This window comes from Conger conger, chromosome 8 (genome assembly GCF_963514075.1).
Source record: "Conger conger chromosome 8, fConCon1.1, whole genome shotgun sequence".
Lineage (NCBI taxonomy): Eukaryota > Metazoa > Chordata > Actinopteri > Anguilliformes > Congridae > Conger > Conger conger.
This window is the reverse complement of record NC_083767.1, coordinates 41504321-41521603: the sequence shown is the minus strand read 5'-3', so window position 1 is coordinate 41521603 and position 17283 is coordinate 41504321. Positions and strand designations below refer to the sequence as shown.

At 46.0% G+C, this 17283-nt stretch overlaps 1 protein-coding gene across 1 annotated transcript in view; it reads right to left on the bottom strand.

Annotated features, from left to right (window-relative positions):
- shank3a (SH3 and multiple ankyrin repeat domains 3a) overlaps positions 1-17283 on the bottom strand; it is a 262588-nt gene that overhangs the window by 109582 nt on the left and 135723 nt on the right. The window contains exon 12 of the mRNA XM_061251833.1: positions 11-192. Coding sequence (XP_061107817.1) covers positions 11-192 — 182 coding nt within the window. The remainder of the gene's footprint in view (positions 1-10; positions 193-17283) is intronic.

Genomic DNA, 17283 nt, shown 5'->3' with positions numbered 1-17283 from the left:
CGGGACTCACCCTTCACCCTCTCCCCGCGGTTCAGCTGGATCTCCCCCTCCCCCTGCGGTGTGTGGGGCTTGACCACGATGAAGGTCCGGCCCGGCACGGCGCTGTACAGCTTCCTCTTGGGGCCCCGGGGCCCGGGGAGGGCCAGCGGCGGCTGGGGAGGCGGGCTGGGGTCCCGCTGCACCGTGCTGGGACTGTAAACAAAAACATAGGTTACCGTGGTGATGCCCGGCAGCTGGTAGCTGAACTCGGTGGTCACCTGCATGGCGACTCCTCCGTCTCTCTCTCTCCTTTTTTTTTTCTTCCAGTCCTCTCCCTCCTCTCTCTCTCTCTCTCTCTCTCTCTCTCAGTGCCTCCGGACCGGGGGAGGTCGCGGCTCGCGTGGGCAAACGCTGGCCCCCTCTCGCCGCACACCCCCCCCTCCCCCCCCTTCCTCCTCCTCCTCCTCCTCCTCCTCCGCTAGCGGCGGTCTGAGCCGGGCGCTGGGCGCGTAGCCTCCTGGGAGTCAGGCATGTCCGGGGAGGTGAAAGCTCCTCCTGCTCCTCCTTCTGTTCCTCCTGATCCCCTGCAGCCCTCCGAAGCACTGACTCTGCTGCCGCCCGTGCGCTGGTGCGCTCCCCGCCCCGTCTCTCCCGCCCGCCCCCCCTCTCTGAGGGGCATGATACCGCGCACGCACACCGCCCCTCCGATGCTCCCGCGGCCGCTCGATCGGTGCCTCTCGCCGGCTCGCTCACACGCGCGTCTTCGGGGAGCGCGGCGCAGAAACCGCTGCTGTCCCCCCCCCCCCGCTCCGCTTAATTGCCCGCTTTCGCTCCGCCCCCCCTCTGCCTCCTCCCCCTGCCCCTCTCCGCTCGTCCTCTTATGCCACCGGAGAGAGAGAGCGAGAGGGAGAGAGAGAGAGAGAGAGAGAGAGAGAGAGAGAGAGAGAGACAGGCCCGGAATTCTAACTGCGCTGCAGCGAATGTTCGCCAAGCTCTCCGTCACAAACTGCTGCTTCTGATGCTGCCGCGACCAGTCTGCTAACATCCCACTGGCTGCTCTCTCTCCCTCTTCCTCTCTCTTTCTCCCTCCCTCTCTCTCTCTCTTCCTCTCTCTTTCTCCCTCCCTCTCTCTCCCTCTCCCTCTCTCTTTCTCCCTCCCTCACCCCCCCCCCCCCCTCGCTCTGTCTTCTGCAGGATTAATGGTGAATGAATGTTGTTAAACTGTGTTTGCTGTGAGGCTTGCTGTTCTTGGATGCAATAGAGGGAAGGGGTTTCTGATGTGTGGGGTGTGTGTCTGTGAATGGTGTGTTTAACCTATTTGTGTGCCTGGATTTGTTGTGACCTCAGATTCCTAGCCCATCCCCATATTTTGCAGATTTGTAGCTCTCTCTCTCACACACACTCTCCAAACACCAGACCTGTGACAGATTTCCAATTACTGCTGGGATGGGGACTGGAATGGCAGCCGCATATTAATGGCCCGACAGGGAGACCCTGCTGTGTGTGTGTGTGTGTGTGTGTGTGTGTTTGTGTGTGCGTGTGTGTGTGTGTGTGTGCATGTGCTTGTCTGTGCGTGTGTGTGTGTGAGGGTGGAGTGATTGTGTGTGTGTATGTTTATGTGTGTCTTTGTGTGTGTGTGTGTGTGTGGACGCATGTGTGTGTGTGTTTGTGTGTGTGTATATGCATGTGTGTGTGCATGTGTGTGTTGGGGGGTGGGTAGGCAGATGGAATGGAGACAGAGAGATTGACAGGCAGCTTGTGGTGATGGCACTTAGATCTGACCTCAGTGTCAGTGCTCTAGATATGGCGTAATAAGGAACAGGCACCATCAATTTATTAGGTACTCTCATTAACACAAATAGCCTGTTCCAGCAAACAGCCAATCATGTGACTGCAACTCATATATAAAGCATGCACACATGGTGAATAGGTGGACAGTAAGATTGTTGGTATACAACAGACCACTCTAACAGACATGTATGCTAATCTGGTCTTCTGCATAGCTTCATTTTAAGACTACCATCGGGGTGTAGGTGCAGACAGCTATGGGCTGAGCGCAATACGCTCAGTAACACCTTTACTCCTCATGCCAGAAAACATGCTCAACCAGCACAGACACTGTAGATTTAATCATACAGTATATGCATTTCTAGTATTTGTACTTTTTTAACAGCTTGTTTTTGTGTTTGTATTTAATATTTTTTAAGGCTTTCTCAGAAACCGCTGCCCTCCTGGGATTCACACTCAGGATAGTCTAGCTTTCACAGAGGATTGTGTGATTAACAAAGAACTCCCAGTGAGTAGCAGTTCTGTGGACAAAAACACCGTGTTAATGAGCACAGACAGAGGAGAATGGGCAGACTCTTTTATGATGACAGGAAGGCCTCAAATGTTGAAATAACTGCTGTTTACAATAGTGGCGTACAGACGGGTATCCCTGAATGCACAACACATCAAACCTTGTGAAGTGGATGGGCTGCAGCAGCAGAAGACCACGCTGGCTTGTACTCCTGTCAGCTAAGAACAGGAAGATGAGGCTACAGTGGGCCCGCTATCACCAAAACTACACTACTGACGATTTGAAAAGTCTAAATGAATCTCAATTTCTGCTGCTAAATACAGATACAGTACATGGTCAGAACAAACAGTGCAAACAGAAAGAATCCACAGATCGGTCCTGCCTTGTGTGAATGGCGTAGGCTTCTGCAGGCGGTGTAATGTCGTGGGAAATATTTTCTTGGCATACACCAGGCCCCTTAATACTAACTGCGCAATAATTTGAGTACAATGGCACACCTAAGCATTATTGCTGACTGTGTGCATCAAACAGCCTTCTCAAATGGATGTGGCATTTCACAAATCATCTCAAGATCTCAAAAGGAGACTTCAGTTTACTCAGAGGGCACGGGAATCAAACCCTCAGTCCAAAAAGGAAACTTTGGGATGAGGTGGAATGGAAGGTTTGCAGCTGAAAAAGCTGCTAGAACTGTGTGATTATATCACGTTGGCGCGGACCAAAATCCAGAACGTCGGCAGTACCTCGTTCAATTCATGGTATACACAGGTAGCTAAAGGCTGTTCTGGAGGCAAACGGTCCCACCTGGCACTAGATAACTATACCAAGTTGGCCACCAAAAGTAATGGGTTTTAAAGGCATTGCATTTTTATAGCTATAGCAATGATTGTATAAACTGTTTATGATCCAGACATCATGCTTGCCAATGCTGTGGCCTGATTATATCATGGCATTCTTGTTGCTAAGCTAAAAACTATCGGCAAAAAATAATTTTCAAAGGTCTAAAAATAAGGCATCCAAAATACTTTTGCACAATTGTAGCCTAAGCCTTTCCTAAATTGCCAAAAATATTTATTTCGTAACTTATCAGCATGCTGAATTATTATCCAACTTTTGAGAATCAACATCCTTACTTTTGACTAATGAAATAATTCTTCACAAACACAATTATGCAACTGCACTCTGAACTCACCAAGCTGTGCTGGTAAAGATAAACGCTGTTGCTCGTTTTTCATTCGCACTCAAAATTAAGGGCTAAAGCTGATTGAGCCTGGCGCCTACGTGTCCTTAGCCATCATCTATAATTCACGCTGTCAGAGAAACGTGGAGACGTCAGCACCTCTCAGCCACAAAACCGACAAGAAACGAACACAAAATGAAAGCCGACGGAGAATACCGCATCCCCATGCACTTGAGTGAAAAGCGAGGTCTCCATTTTCTGACACATTCGAGCGTAGAGTGTCTCCATGAAATGGGAGACAGCGGACAACCATGAACTGGGAACATGTTCCTATTATTTCTCCGTTGTGCATGTGCTGTATGTAGAAAGCTTTTTAATATTCCCGGGCTTGTGACACACCTCGGTTTTTGGAAGTATACTCGCCTCTTGCAATTTCTCCTCAACTGTGACATATTTGGGCCACCATTTTATTTTAGGCTCACAGAGAGCAGCTGAGAGGCCGTTGTTGCTGTCCATTCTTCCTCCTTTTTTCATCCTCACTTTATCCTTTTTTCTTTTCCACCTCATTCACCTTCTCCTTCCCGACAGCGCTCTGATCTTCCTCATCTGTTGATAATGGTCTGCATATGTGCGTACAATATTTCATAACGTGGCTACACTCAATCTAGATGAGTATGATCTTAACTTTGCGTTCAAATTCAAATTCACGCTTGTCTGTAACAAAGGCAGATTAAAGACTTCACTTTTTGGAAAACTGTTGGATTGAGAAAAATCCATCACTTCTAAAGTTAAATACATATTAAGCATGCGCTTAATAAAGACTTGCTTCATTCTTATGAAGATGGAATATACACAATATGTAATGCAATGATATATTTCATAAAAATGCAATACCTTATAGTTTCAGTAATTAAATAATAAAAAGTAAAATGGAACACTTTGTTACTTAATACCCAAAGATGAAGTGGATTCAAGTCAAATTTAATGAACAGCTTTGTGATAATACCTGAGAGTGCTTTCTGCCATTAATAACTAGACTTACAGAATATGAATAAGATGATAATGAACAAGAATGATGAGGAATTATGAAACTAAATGACACTAAGAAATGCTTGAAAAATATAGAAATGCTGAACAAAAGACGGTAATTATTTTAACATTTTTAACACAGCAATTCAGGAAGTCTAGCAGCAACTCTGTGTATATTTCCATGGTGAAAAAAATAATAATCATGAGAAAAGTGGCCTTTCATATACGCTAGTTCTTTTTTGAAAGATAAAAGCTTGGTGCTTGCCTCAGTCAGTGATTACTCTCTGAATCTGTGAACACAAATGGACAACCCTCCCAGGACAAGCCGTTTAATCAGTATTTATGAAGCAGCCTTGGTCGGGGAACGGGGGAAAACAATCCTGCGTTATTAAGACGGAGCGTTCCGGACTGCCAAAGCCCAGCGCTTTCCCGCAGGTTCGATAGGAAGAGTATCCGGAATCCGGAATGTCGCATGTGGTGACGAGGTCTGTCGACCAATACCTACAGTACGTTTCCTTTTGAACTCAAACGAAAATCTATGAAACACAGAAAACCTCTGAGGGGTATTTTTTTGTGTGCAAACTACTTAAAAGCACACACTGCCCTGGTTCTCGATATGAATTATGTTGCTTGCTTACCTGGCATCTCTCTAGCTACAGCATTTGCATTTTTAAGTGCAAATGAAGATCTCTGCCACGAAAGAAGAGCATGCTTTAACTTAACAATGGATGCACTCAGCATAAATATATTTCTATATTCTACAACCACAACCATAATGGCATGGCGTTTGGAACACATACATAGGGAAACCTCTTGGTCTGGGATGCATTTGGGTGGCATAAACTACAAACACTTAAAGCTTATGCAAATAAGCATCAGTCAATTTACATTGGGGAACATGGCCCAGGTGAGCACTTACCAAAAGTGGGCTGGCTCACGATCAACCATTTATGGGATTATGTTCTGAAAGCCGAAGGCTCGGACAGCGACAGACAGTGGCCCTGATGAAGACTCTGACATTGGGAAAGAGAGGCCAGACATCTGGCAGGTGTGTGAGAATTTAGGTAGAAATCAAGAGCATCAAATCATCAGAACAGGTGCTTTTTTGGTTCACAGAGGGCACATGCAGCGTAAACTCAGTTCAGCGATGAACATCACGGTCTGGATCGAACCATGACCTGGAGTGAGGTAAAGGACCACGCTACCATGAACATTTATTTTATTACTCATATTCACACAAACCTTCTGGGCAAAATGCCCTTCTTCAGCATGCCAGGACTAACAAAGCAAAGTGCAGGTTTAATCAATCATCGAGCTTCCACCTGGCGCAACAGGCTTGATAACACAGTGCATAATGGGACCAACCACATATAAAAATCCAGCAACACAACTCAACTGTAACAAGCTAATGTCAACTCCTCATTAAGTCCGTTTGGCATTAGTGTGTCTAACTGATGAATCCATAAAGCTGAACCTTGACCTTGCCGGTACAGGAAGGTTGGCACGGTGGCACAGTGGTTAGCACTGTTGCCTCACAAAGAGGAGGCTCTGAATTTTACTCACAGCCAGCCAGAATCTCTGCACGTTGATCCTAAATTCACATGGGCTTCCTCTGAGAACTCCGGTTTCCTCCTACAGTCCAAAGACATGTAGGCTCCAGTGCTCTGCTAAAAAGAGATGACTACCCTGGTTAAATAAAGGGGGGGGGGGAGGTCTTGAGAGGTAATGCTTAGCTGGGGATAGCATTACTTTGGGAGGGAGGGTTTCAGTCTGATGGATAAGCCCTGCTTCGTGGCACAACTGTCACAAAGTCCAATGACTCAGATGCTAAGTATGCACCTCCTCCAGTTGATATTGGGTAATGCAGTGATGTGATGGGCTTACAAATGTGGAATTTTGAATGAAATTCAAAGCTGTGATTTGAAAACTGTTACAAGGTGCAGTTCTTCGTGCCTAAAAAGGTGGAGGTATCTGGGTAAACACAAAGTATATTGAAAGCTGGTGCTTCAGATGTGGTAACTTAAGCAATCAACATCCTGAATGCTGCGACGACCCTTCTGCCTACAACTCTGACTAACGTGGCTACAAAGACAACACCCAAAAGAGTGCTGATTGCTGGTGCATGTGTGGTAGAAGCTTGTGCACAGGAGAGCTGGTGCACGTGTGACAGAAGCTTGTGCATGGTAGAGCTGGTGCAGGTGCACGTGTGGCAGAAGCTTGTGCACAGTAGAGCTGGTGCACGTGTGGCAGAAGCACCGCTGCAGGAAACAGCATCTTCACAAGGAGCAGCAACTCAGGCGATGTCGGCATTAAAGGACACCATTTGCATTTATATTTAAGGCATTTAACAGACACGCTTATCTGAAGCAATTGAAACAGATTAAAGCCTTTGCATAAAATCCATTTACGCAGCTGTACTTACTGGAGCACTTCAGGTTAAGTACTCTGCTCAAGGGTACAACAGCCGTGCCCCACCTGGGACTCACACCACTGTTCCAGTTACAGGCCCAGACCCCCGACACTACCGCCCCAGCCTCACCACAGAGACTGTGGCTGGACACATTTTCGTTCGGACTGTCTTCTCTTTTTCAAACAAGAGGTGAGGGGTGACTGCTAAAGTCTGCAGTCAGACACTGAGTCGATGCTTCTCCAGAATCACTCCATACTGGACCAAACGACCCTCATTATACTGCTTTCAAAGCTACTCAGTACAGTAGTACTGTTACTATAACATGGAATGAACCATGTTATTATTTTTAAAAATCATATTCCTACCCTAATGGCTACTTGCAAGAAATAATCATGAATACAATTCTTCTTGGATAATCCATAATATTTGACAAAAAAAATGACAAAAGAATAAAAAAAAACTTGAAAGGAAAAAAGAATGACAGGATCAAGGTCAAATCTGTGGATACCCAATCAATGTATGGCCACCTAGTGGGCTGTAAAGAAAACTACAACCACAGACAATCATCTGCCACAACCCACAATGCTCTGTGTTAAGGGGACGTTGTATGGGATGTGTTTATGTGACATGAAATGAATGGAACAAAACATAAAGCCAGCCATAATTAATTGACGTTACTACATTATATATCGAAAAAGCTGTTACCAATCCAGTAATGTAATCTCTGGATAATGTAATTATGAAATTATCTAGAAATTGTTCGTGTGAAAGTGTTAGTTAGTGTTCCATTATCTGGTAGGTTAATTGTATTATCTGATTGTATTACAAAAGTAAAAGTCATTACATTACGACAAGTTATTAAAGGAATGCCTGGTGTTATTATATGAGGCGATGTTAAAGGAATGCCTGGTGTTATTACATGAGGTGATGTTAAAGGATGCCTGGTGTTATTACATGAGGCGATGTTAAACGATACCTGGTGTTATTACATGAGGCGATGTTAAACGATGCCTGGTGTTATTACATGAGGCGATGTTAAACGATACCTGGTGTTATTACATGAGGCGATGTTAAACGATACCTGGTGTTATTACATGAGGCGATGTTAAACAATGCCTGGTGTTATTACATGAGGCGATGTTAAACGATGCCTGGTGTTATTACATGAGGCGATGTTAAACGGTGCCTGGCTCTGTCAGCCCACACTGACACCACCTTGTCACTATGTCAATCGAAAGCACTCACCAGAAACGGATTGCTTTAGCTGGTTTATATTTGGGGCTCGGGGTCACATATAACCCTGTGGATTCTATTATCCCAGGGGAGCACGTCGGAGGCGAAGAATAAAAAGCCTGCTAAGTGCGGGTGACAGCGGAGGCTGATGAGCAAGACCTCTGCCAACAATTTTGGATCTGTCGACTCGACATCTTGTTCCAGGTACCCGTAGAGAAAAATCAATAGAATCTCACAGCTGAGACTTCATTTTTCCTTGAGTTAGACTACAGCAGTGCACATGAGAACCACACGCTTAGATTTAATTGTTCAGACATCCCAGCCTTGTCCTGGGGGATGACCTCGCACTTTGCGGTTCCTAAATTCGGAGCTATTCGCCAAATCACCACAGGAAAATGAAACCACAGGATAATACATTTCTCTTCTGCCTGTAGCGCAGATTCCTGATTTGTGGGAGATTTCAGACCACTCATGGATATCAGGGAGCGGGGAAACAAATTCTAAGAGACTCCTGGACCTTCCCGGAGAGGTGGGACGCCGGAATTGTTTCAGAACATTTGAAGACACAACCAAGTTAAGTTAAGTTAATTCTCTCTGAGGTAAAGATTAATGGTTTAACATGTAAATCTAAACATCTCTTTGACGTGACAAGAGTGCTTTCAGCAATTACACTGATATTTACATTTCTACTGTATCTATTTAAATCATTTAGCCAAACTTGATCTAAAGCATTTAGCTCCTGCCAGGCAGATAACATGTACCTATAGGATTGATGGGGAGATCTGAATAATAGCAGCTAATTTAGTTGATGTATAAAGCCATTAGTTCTGCATCTCTCCTGCCCCGGGTCCAGATCTGCTCTAATTAATGGACTTTCACACGAGGAGCCCAGCAGGTGTCCGTCAGCAACAATACCTGGAGCATTGTACATGGACTCTGATTCGCTCAACATTGAATAATAAGGACCCCAGAGCTGTCTTAAAAGTGTCTGTCTCAATCATTAGAAAAGGGTGTGTACAAACGACAAATTAACCGAAGAATGAGAGTGGAGGTCAAGGGATGATGACTGTCTCGCGGTCATTCTTCTTTTTGATTTTCTCTGTAATGCCCTCTGTATAGGAGCCCCAAACTGCATACTTTTGTACTCCATTTCTTGCAGTTACAGCGAGGACAGACAGAGATGTAAACCAGATATCTTCAGAATGAAATTTAGCATTTCTATAAAAAAAGAAGGTTTAAGGTAATGTATTTTAAGGTAATGCATTGACCGATGAAGTCTTCGCACACACTGAGCCAATGAGAACCACAAGACAATCAAGTAGCTGATAAAATCTTGCAGAACAGATGAGGTTTCAAGTAATGTTTCATTTTATTTTAGATTCGGTGTTTCTAAACTGTCCCCAACAATCACATTTTCATATATGCCGCATGAATGCGAAATCAGACTCCCTTATTCAAGGAACTTCTGCCACGACCCCATAAACATTCTGTGGCTCTTTTTCTCTTTTATATCTATCTTTAATGGGGGTACAGTACACAAATCTGCTTCAGGACACACAATGGTGCACCATTGGTGTATCACCTGGGATTCAAACAAACAACCTTAAGGTGCAGAGGCAAAGCCTGAGCCTGTAAATCCCCTCCACCTACATTGTGCCAGTCAGTGCTAAAATCAAATGAAATTAGGTCCACTCTGTTTAAATCCAGCTCGGAGGTAAGTCTGCTTTAAATACCACACCAGCCCTGCTCCCCTCTCAGTTTGATTAACCTTGCCTGATCTCAGCCTTGTTGCTTTGGTGAGGCCCTGTTGCTAAGTAGCCGGCCCCACCGCACCCCACGCTCCCTGCCACGGGCAAGGAGAGCTGTCCTTCTTCTTCTCCTAATTGCGAAGCGATTCCGGAAAAGGGCCTGCGATCTCGGCTTTGTCTCCGTCCTGGCCTTGAAGCGATGCCTCTGACTCGTTTAACGAGCCCCCAAGGCCGAACCCGCGATGGCGCTATTATTCTGCGGTTAAAAATATCACGCTTCTCTGCATGAGCCTCGGCCATTCCATTATCCTCAAATATTTCTCTTCCAGAGTTTTTCTCGACTCGGGACACTAAATGAATCACTCCTTTACCTTTCTACAGCACATACACTGACTGGATCCCTTCCCAGAGTGCGAAGTATATTTAACAGATGTTCCATTAATTACAGTAGTAAATATTTAGCCTGTCAGTAAACGGCTAGCCTGTCAGAGGTGGAAAAACCCTTTTGAACGATGTCAAGGAATAGTGAGCATCTCCGAATTTTCCTTGGATGCCTGGGACCCTGATCCACAAAGCAGGATTAATGAGTTTGCTGGATAACTGCACTGAGTGAAACCCACAAAGCAGGATTACTGAGTTCGCTGGATAACAGCGCTGAGTAAAACCCACGAAGCAGGATTACTGAGTTTGCTGGATAACTGCACTGAGTAAAACCCACAAAGCAGGATTACTGAGTTCGCTGGATAACTGCACTGAGTAAAACCCACAAAGCAGGATTACTGAGTTAGCTGGATAACTGCACTATGTAAAACCCATAAAGCAGGATTACTGAGCTAGCCAGATAACTGTGCTGAGTAAAACTGCCCAAATCTGCTGTCTGTGGGAATAGAGTATTACTTGATCAAATGTCTACATACCTTCTGCATTTACAAACCTTGGTTCTCATTTACCAATGTATGCGGGAATGTTGTGTTGCTATGGCCACACATGCTAGTCCATGGAATATCGTGCATTTCTATACTTCCTAATTATTTATCTTATTTGATTCCTAACAATAAATACAGCAAGTGAATTTTCTTTTTGACCAGAGTTACTAAAATTGGTAGCTTATAGTTACCACAAAAATGTGAACAACGTGTAAACAACAGGCTAGTAAGAGCAGGCTATAATTGCAGACTGAAGCATCTCTGCTGGCAAACATCTCTCATAAGACTTATAATAAAGAGATGTTTCAAGGGAACCAATTTCACTGTTTTGCAGTCTACATCTCCATGGAAACATGGAGCCACAACAGCAGTATTACAGAATGATATAATGGCAGTACCATAGGAGATTACCACAGAGGAGTGATAGTTAATAAGATCAGAAAGAGAAATTCAGGGTTTCATGCCACACACACACACAAACACACACACACACACACACACACACACATTAACCAATACACCATTTCCCCTGTATAGTAAAATCAACAAACCATAATAGCGATAAATCCGATTGATGGGTCTCACTTCCTCCCAATCTGTCCTGAAATTCCGCGAACAGGAGCCAGGGCCGTGTCCTCACACACAACACTAGAGCCAGGACTGTGTCCTCACACACAACACTAGAGCCAGGATTGTGTCCTCACGCACAACACTAGAGCCAGGACTGTGTCCTGACACACAACACTAGAGCCAGGACTGTGTCCTCACACACAACACTAGAGCCAGGACTGTGTCCTCACGCACAACACTAGAGCCAGGACTCTGTCCTCACACACAACACTAGAGCCAGGACTGTGTCCTCACACACAACACTAAAGCCAGGACCATGTCCTCACACACAACACTAGACCCAGGACTCTGTCCTCACACACAACGCTAGAGCCAGGACTGTGTCCTGACACACAACGCGCTCAGGAGCCAGGAGCGTGTCCTCACACACAACACACTCTGGAGCCAGGAGCGTGTCCTCACACACAACGCGGTCAGGAGCGTGTCCTCACACACAACGCGGTCAGGAGCGTGTCCTCACACACAACGTGTTCAGGAGCGTGTCCTCACACACAACGCGCTCTGGAGCCAGGAGCGTGTCCTCACACACAACACACTCTGGAGCCAGGAGCGTGTCCTCACACACAACACACTCTGGAGCCAGGAGCGTGTCCTCACACACAACACACTCTGGAGCCAGGAGCGTGTCCTCACACACAACGCGGTCAGGAGCCTGTCCTCACACACAACGCGTTCAGGAGCGTGTCCTCACACACAACACGCTCAGGAGCCTGTCCTCACACACAACGCGGTCAGGAGCGTGTCCTCACATACAACGCGCTCAGGAGCCTGTCCTGACACACAACGCGCTCAGGAGCCTGTCCTGACACACAACGCGCTCAGGAAGTGGTGGAGCTTGTGGCAGGGGCCGGCCGGCACAGCCAATTTCACACTCCCCTGGTTCCCGCGCGGGCGGGACAGCTGCTCGCAGTCTGCCTGTGAGGGAGGGGCCTCGGGCCAGCGAGCCTCTGCTCTCCTGCCTGCCGGGCCGGGCGCCACGGAAACGCCGGCCAAATCACCACGGCGACGTGAGGTGTCACCGCAGACCGCCCGAGGGGAGGGGAGATTGCACCGGGAGTGTTCTTTCACCTCCACGCATGGCGTGCCGAAGGCAGCCCGTCCTCCATCCGAACCATGGGCCCCCGCGGCAGTAATTAAAAACCGCTGAGATCAAATCCCAAACAGAAGGACACACAGGACGGCCCACGCCAACCACAAACAGTACCTAAGTTCAGTGTGGGACACGGCTATCGGCCATTAGCTAAAATAAAATCAAGGCTAAAGACATATTTCAGATGAATCATGGTGTAAAGAGCAGCTTCAGAAATAAATAAAGATTTACCATCTGTGAGTCAATGTTTTGGCTCCATCAATAAAATGCTAATTCATTTGAGCGGTGAAGATAGAAATTATCGCTGATGATGAAGGAAATTGCTATTCCTTAGACAAACCTTCGCCAAAACAGTGTAAAGGTATGTACTGTAGTCAGAGTATGTTCACCAATAGGTTTGTGATGGTACTGAATGGATGCCTACAGCCTACAGCTCACTTCGGGAGTGCTTCAGACCTGGGTCAAAAACATCATTGTTTTTAATTGAAATACTTGACTTTTTGAACTACTTAGATCCAACCTTCTCCATTACACATGGTTGGAAACTAACTTGACTGCATATGCACAAGAAATTGTGATAAATCTCTCTGACCACTCCTCTGCCCCTCCCCGATAGGCTGGCTAATATAACGCCCAAGCAGGGGAGATTTTCAGCAGGAAATTAAGCGACCTCACACTCCACCTCCTCGTTCAAGGTCAACGCTATCTCCCACAGATGCCTTCTCACAGCTACCTGCTAATGCTGCTACTGGCACGCATCCCAGGGATTCTGGCACCTCTGACTCACTCTGCCCTCCTGCCTCATAGCCCTCAAAACCCTGCCATTCCTATCCATGGCCTTCTGATAATCTATGTACAGACAAGCCCCAACTGCAGAAAGAAAAGGTGACCACCATTTTGAATCACTTTGACGCAGAAACACATTGCTGTGAAAGGGAGATACCAATGTTATCCCGCTACACCAAATATTAAGAGTGATATGATAATTTAAATATTTATTCAAATTTGTGTTTTTTTTTGTTTTGTTTTGTTTATTCAAATGAATTAGATCTGCCAAACATTAAAACATAATTCAACATTAACTTGGACTATGTGCAGAACTTAGGCATGTTGTTGTGTTTGTGCTTTTGTGCAGACAAACTGTAAGACAAACAGCCATAAAAGCTTTCAATTGGGCGGCTTTATTTACTTACTTATTCATCACGATCTCCTGGGACTGGAATTCAAGCAGGCTTGAGTAATAAAACCAACCTTGGACCCATCCCCAGTCCAAAACTCTCAGCAGCTACCCCTCATCCATTTCCTCTCCAAAACCCTTGAACGAGTTGAATCCACTCATCTTACAAATGACCTAACCAAGAATAACTCCCTCGACCCAGTCAGTCCGGCTTCAAAGCAGACCACTTTAGCTTTGGCTCTCCGTGCCGTAATGGAAGCACTCAATTCTGCAAAAGCAGGGCCTCTGGAATCCGTCTTCATACAGTACTCCTTAATCTCTTTGCTGCATTCGATACAGCGGACAAACGCGCTGACTGAATTTGTTGTCCTCATACGTTACTGACCTCCGCTATCAGATAATCTGGAAGGGCTCTGGTTCAAAATCCTGCAGCATTATCGTACGATTCCCAAGGGGATCTCCTTTATGGCCTCTTCCTGTTTCTCTTGCGCACTAAATCTCTTGGCTCAATAATATCTTCTCCTTCCACAGTTATACTGTTGACACACCGCTATTGCTCCTTTCCACTGACAGAGGAACACATTTCCTCATGCATCACATCTATCAGTCACCATCTCAATGTCAATCCTGCTAAAACTGAGATGCTCTACCAACCAGCTACATCCTCTCACCACCGGGATCTCTCCATCACCCTTGGTAAGACAACGGTAACTACATCCCATTAAATTACATGTTATTTAGCAGAGGCTTTTATCCAAAGCAATTTTAAATCGTTGATTAGACAAAGCAGGGGACAATCCCCCCAGAGCATTGTGGGGTTAAGGGCCTTGCTCAAGGGCAGATCTTATAGTGTCTACACCGGAACCACCAACCAATGCTATAGGCTGCCCCTATGACTAAAAACCTTTCTGTAGCTCTGCATAACAGCCTGCCTATTACTGAGAATATTTCCACAGTTATTTGGAGCTGCCAATATTGTATATTACCTTACATTACTGTACAAGTATTTCCCAAAATGCATCTATCTCATGCCTCTCCTCATCTCCCTCGCTCACGGTGGTGACCCAAATAAAATACAAATCTCAAGTCCTAATCTAGACTGCAGCAGGAGCGACAGCACCCTCTTACCTGCTGTTTACGGAATTATTATGGAATCTTTCTGGAATGGCTTGATAGACACCCCCCATTAATCACCTCCCTTCTCTATCCTGCCCTCCGAGTGAGCTTCCTACTACAATCAGGACACTGGAATCACTGGCCCTCCTCCACTACTGCACCCTGGTTTAAACTACGCCTTGATTCACCCAATGCTGAAGGCCCTAAGCCTACTTTAATACCCGTACCTATGCTAAATACAAAACTATATCCCCTAACCGCAACACTACTGCAACGTCTAACTATGTTTTAAGATTATGTAAACATAGACTACTACCTTTGCCCATGACCCTAATGACACGGCACTCTTGGTTGCCTAAACCATATGCATAGATTTACAACATAAACTTGCTCTTAACTGCAGTCCACAGGCAGCCGTGGCCTCAGCCACAGGCCTGCGCAGCGCTGCTTTTTAAAATCTAAAACATAAACTTGTTACGGACTTCAGTCCACAGTCCAACAGTCGCCTCAGCCATAGGTCAGGTTGATTGGCGTGGCGTGTTGCTTTCATTAGTCCTGCTATAGAGAAACAGCCAGCAGGGGAGGCTGGAGACCGGATTGGCTGACTGACTCATCACACAGAGATGACAGCAGGCCTTTGATGGATGGACTGGGATGACACTCGCCACATCAGAGAGGGGGGTGGGGGTGGGTCCCTCTGCTGTCAAACCGACAAGCCTTTATTGCCCCCCCCAGGCTTGATAACAGAGTCAGAGATCCTGCAGCATCCGTGATATCATCCGCTAAGACACAGACTTCCACCGTGTCCTCACAGGAAACCTTTAACAGAAACTGTGCACTGCTGCATCGTGTGGTAGCAACAGGCCACTGCAATCAATGTCTGCTCGAAAGTACCCGTACTGTAGCTTTTGTTCCATTACAGCGAAAGGGCATGTTTTCTTATGTACTTACATATTCATAATACGTGTTTCCTTGGAGACCCAGCAGTCATACCTACACCAGGTCCCGCAGAGGGCATCTGCACTATGATTCATCGGACTACCGAGCAGCAACCTCAGAATCTCTGTAAACACACTGTAGTGTTTACATAAATCATTAATAATTCATTATGTAATTACCTTGGTAGTACTACTGGACCCAGAGTAGATGGGGGAATGGTACAAGACAAAGGCATTCCTTCATTCTCTGATGTGTCTCTGGGGTGGAATTTTAAATAATTTAATCACAGCATCATCAGGCAGAATGGCATTCAGTGGAATTTTATCTCGTTCGGCATCCCATGATGCCTTGCTGCGTCTTGTCAGAGGAGATTGGACTTGAGAGGCATCACTGAAAAATCAAATCAATTAAGCCTCTTTCGGTATTCAGTCCTTTTAAAATGTTAATACTTTCCTTGAGTAATACTGAAAACAATCAGCCGCTACTCATAATGCAGAGCATGCATAATGCAAAGCCACTGCAGAGCGGATGCACGTTCTCCCGCGCTGAAAGCCCTGCTCCGAACCCCCGCTGGGCGAAATTATGTCAAATGCTAAATCCTGCCATGGCACCTCATCATATCTGCAGGCTTAGAAGCCCCGCTCGTCAGTAAAACCTCCAGGATGTATCTTCCTTAAGAACGGATAGGGGTTTGAAATGTATGCAGGGTGCGATGGGATAATGAAATGGCGGCTTTTCAGGAGCCGTAGCCGTCGGGGGGGGAGAGATGTCGATGCGTTTTGGCAGCTGAACGCTGCACCTGCGACGACGCCCTCCAGCTCCAAACAGCATGTTTTAAACACAGCGAACAACGCTAAAATTACACAGCCCAGGAAGCGCTTATTTTTAGTGACGGGCTAGATAAACAACCTCTGAAGCACTGACCTAAAGTTAAAGCGTGAGGCGACAAATCCCAAATCTTTTTTCTTCATTTGGCTCGAGGATGTCCCCTTGAGGCACCCCCTGATAAGAGCTAATTTACATATTTACACTTTGTTTAACGTTTACAAAAACAAATACTGTATAGAGGAAAACTAACATTCCAATACACACTATTTGCTGTGATGAGCACTCCACCTATGGCAGAGGAGCCTAGTTTTATAATGGCATATTTTGCCAGCACAGATTTTTGGACCCAGATCATTATTAACAATGTCCATCTGGCCCTTATGCTCTCTGGGTTCTTATCACCCTCTCATTCAGCACAATATCACCGCCCTTGACCCTGTGGATGTGGGCCTATAGTACAGGCTCCTCCCACTACGGCCAATACAGCAGCCAATCATTGGCCACCGACACAGTCTGCTTTTAATGACATGGTGATGTAGCATTGCCTCCATGACACTTTGACAGTTTTTAACTGCACATAGTGGTTCATCAGCGGTACAGTGTAGCTGTATACTCCTGCCATAATTCCTCATGCTGAACGCCAAAGTGAATCGCAGGCAGCTGTGAATTTGAGGCGTAGGCTGTGATTAAAAACCACTCTGA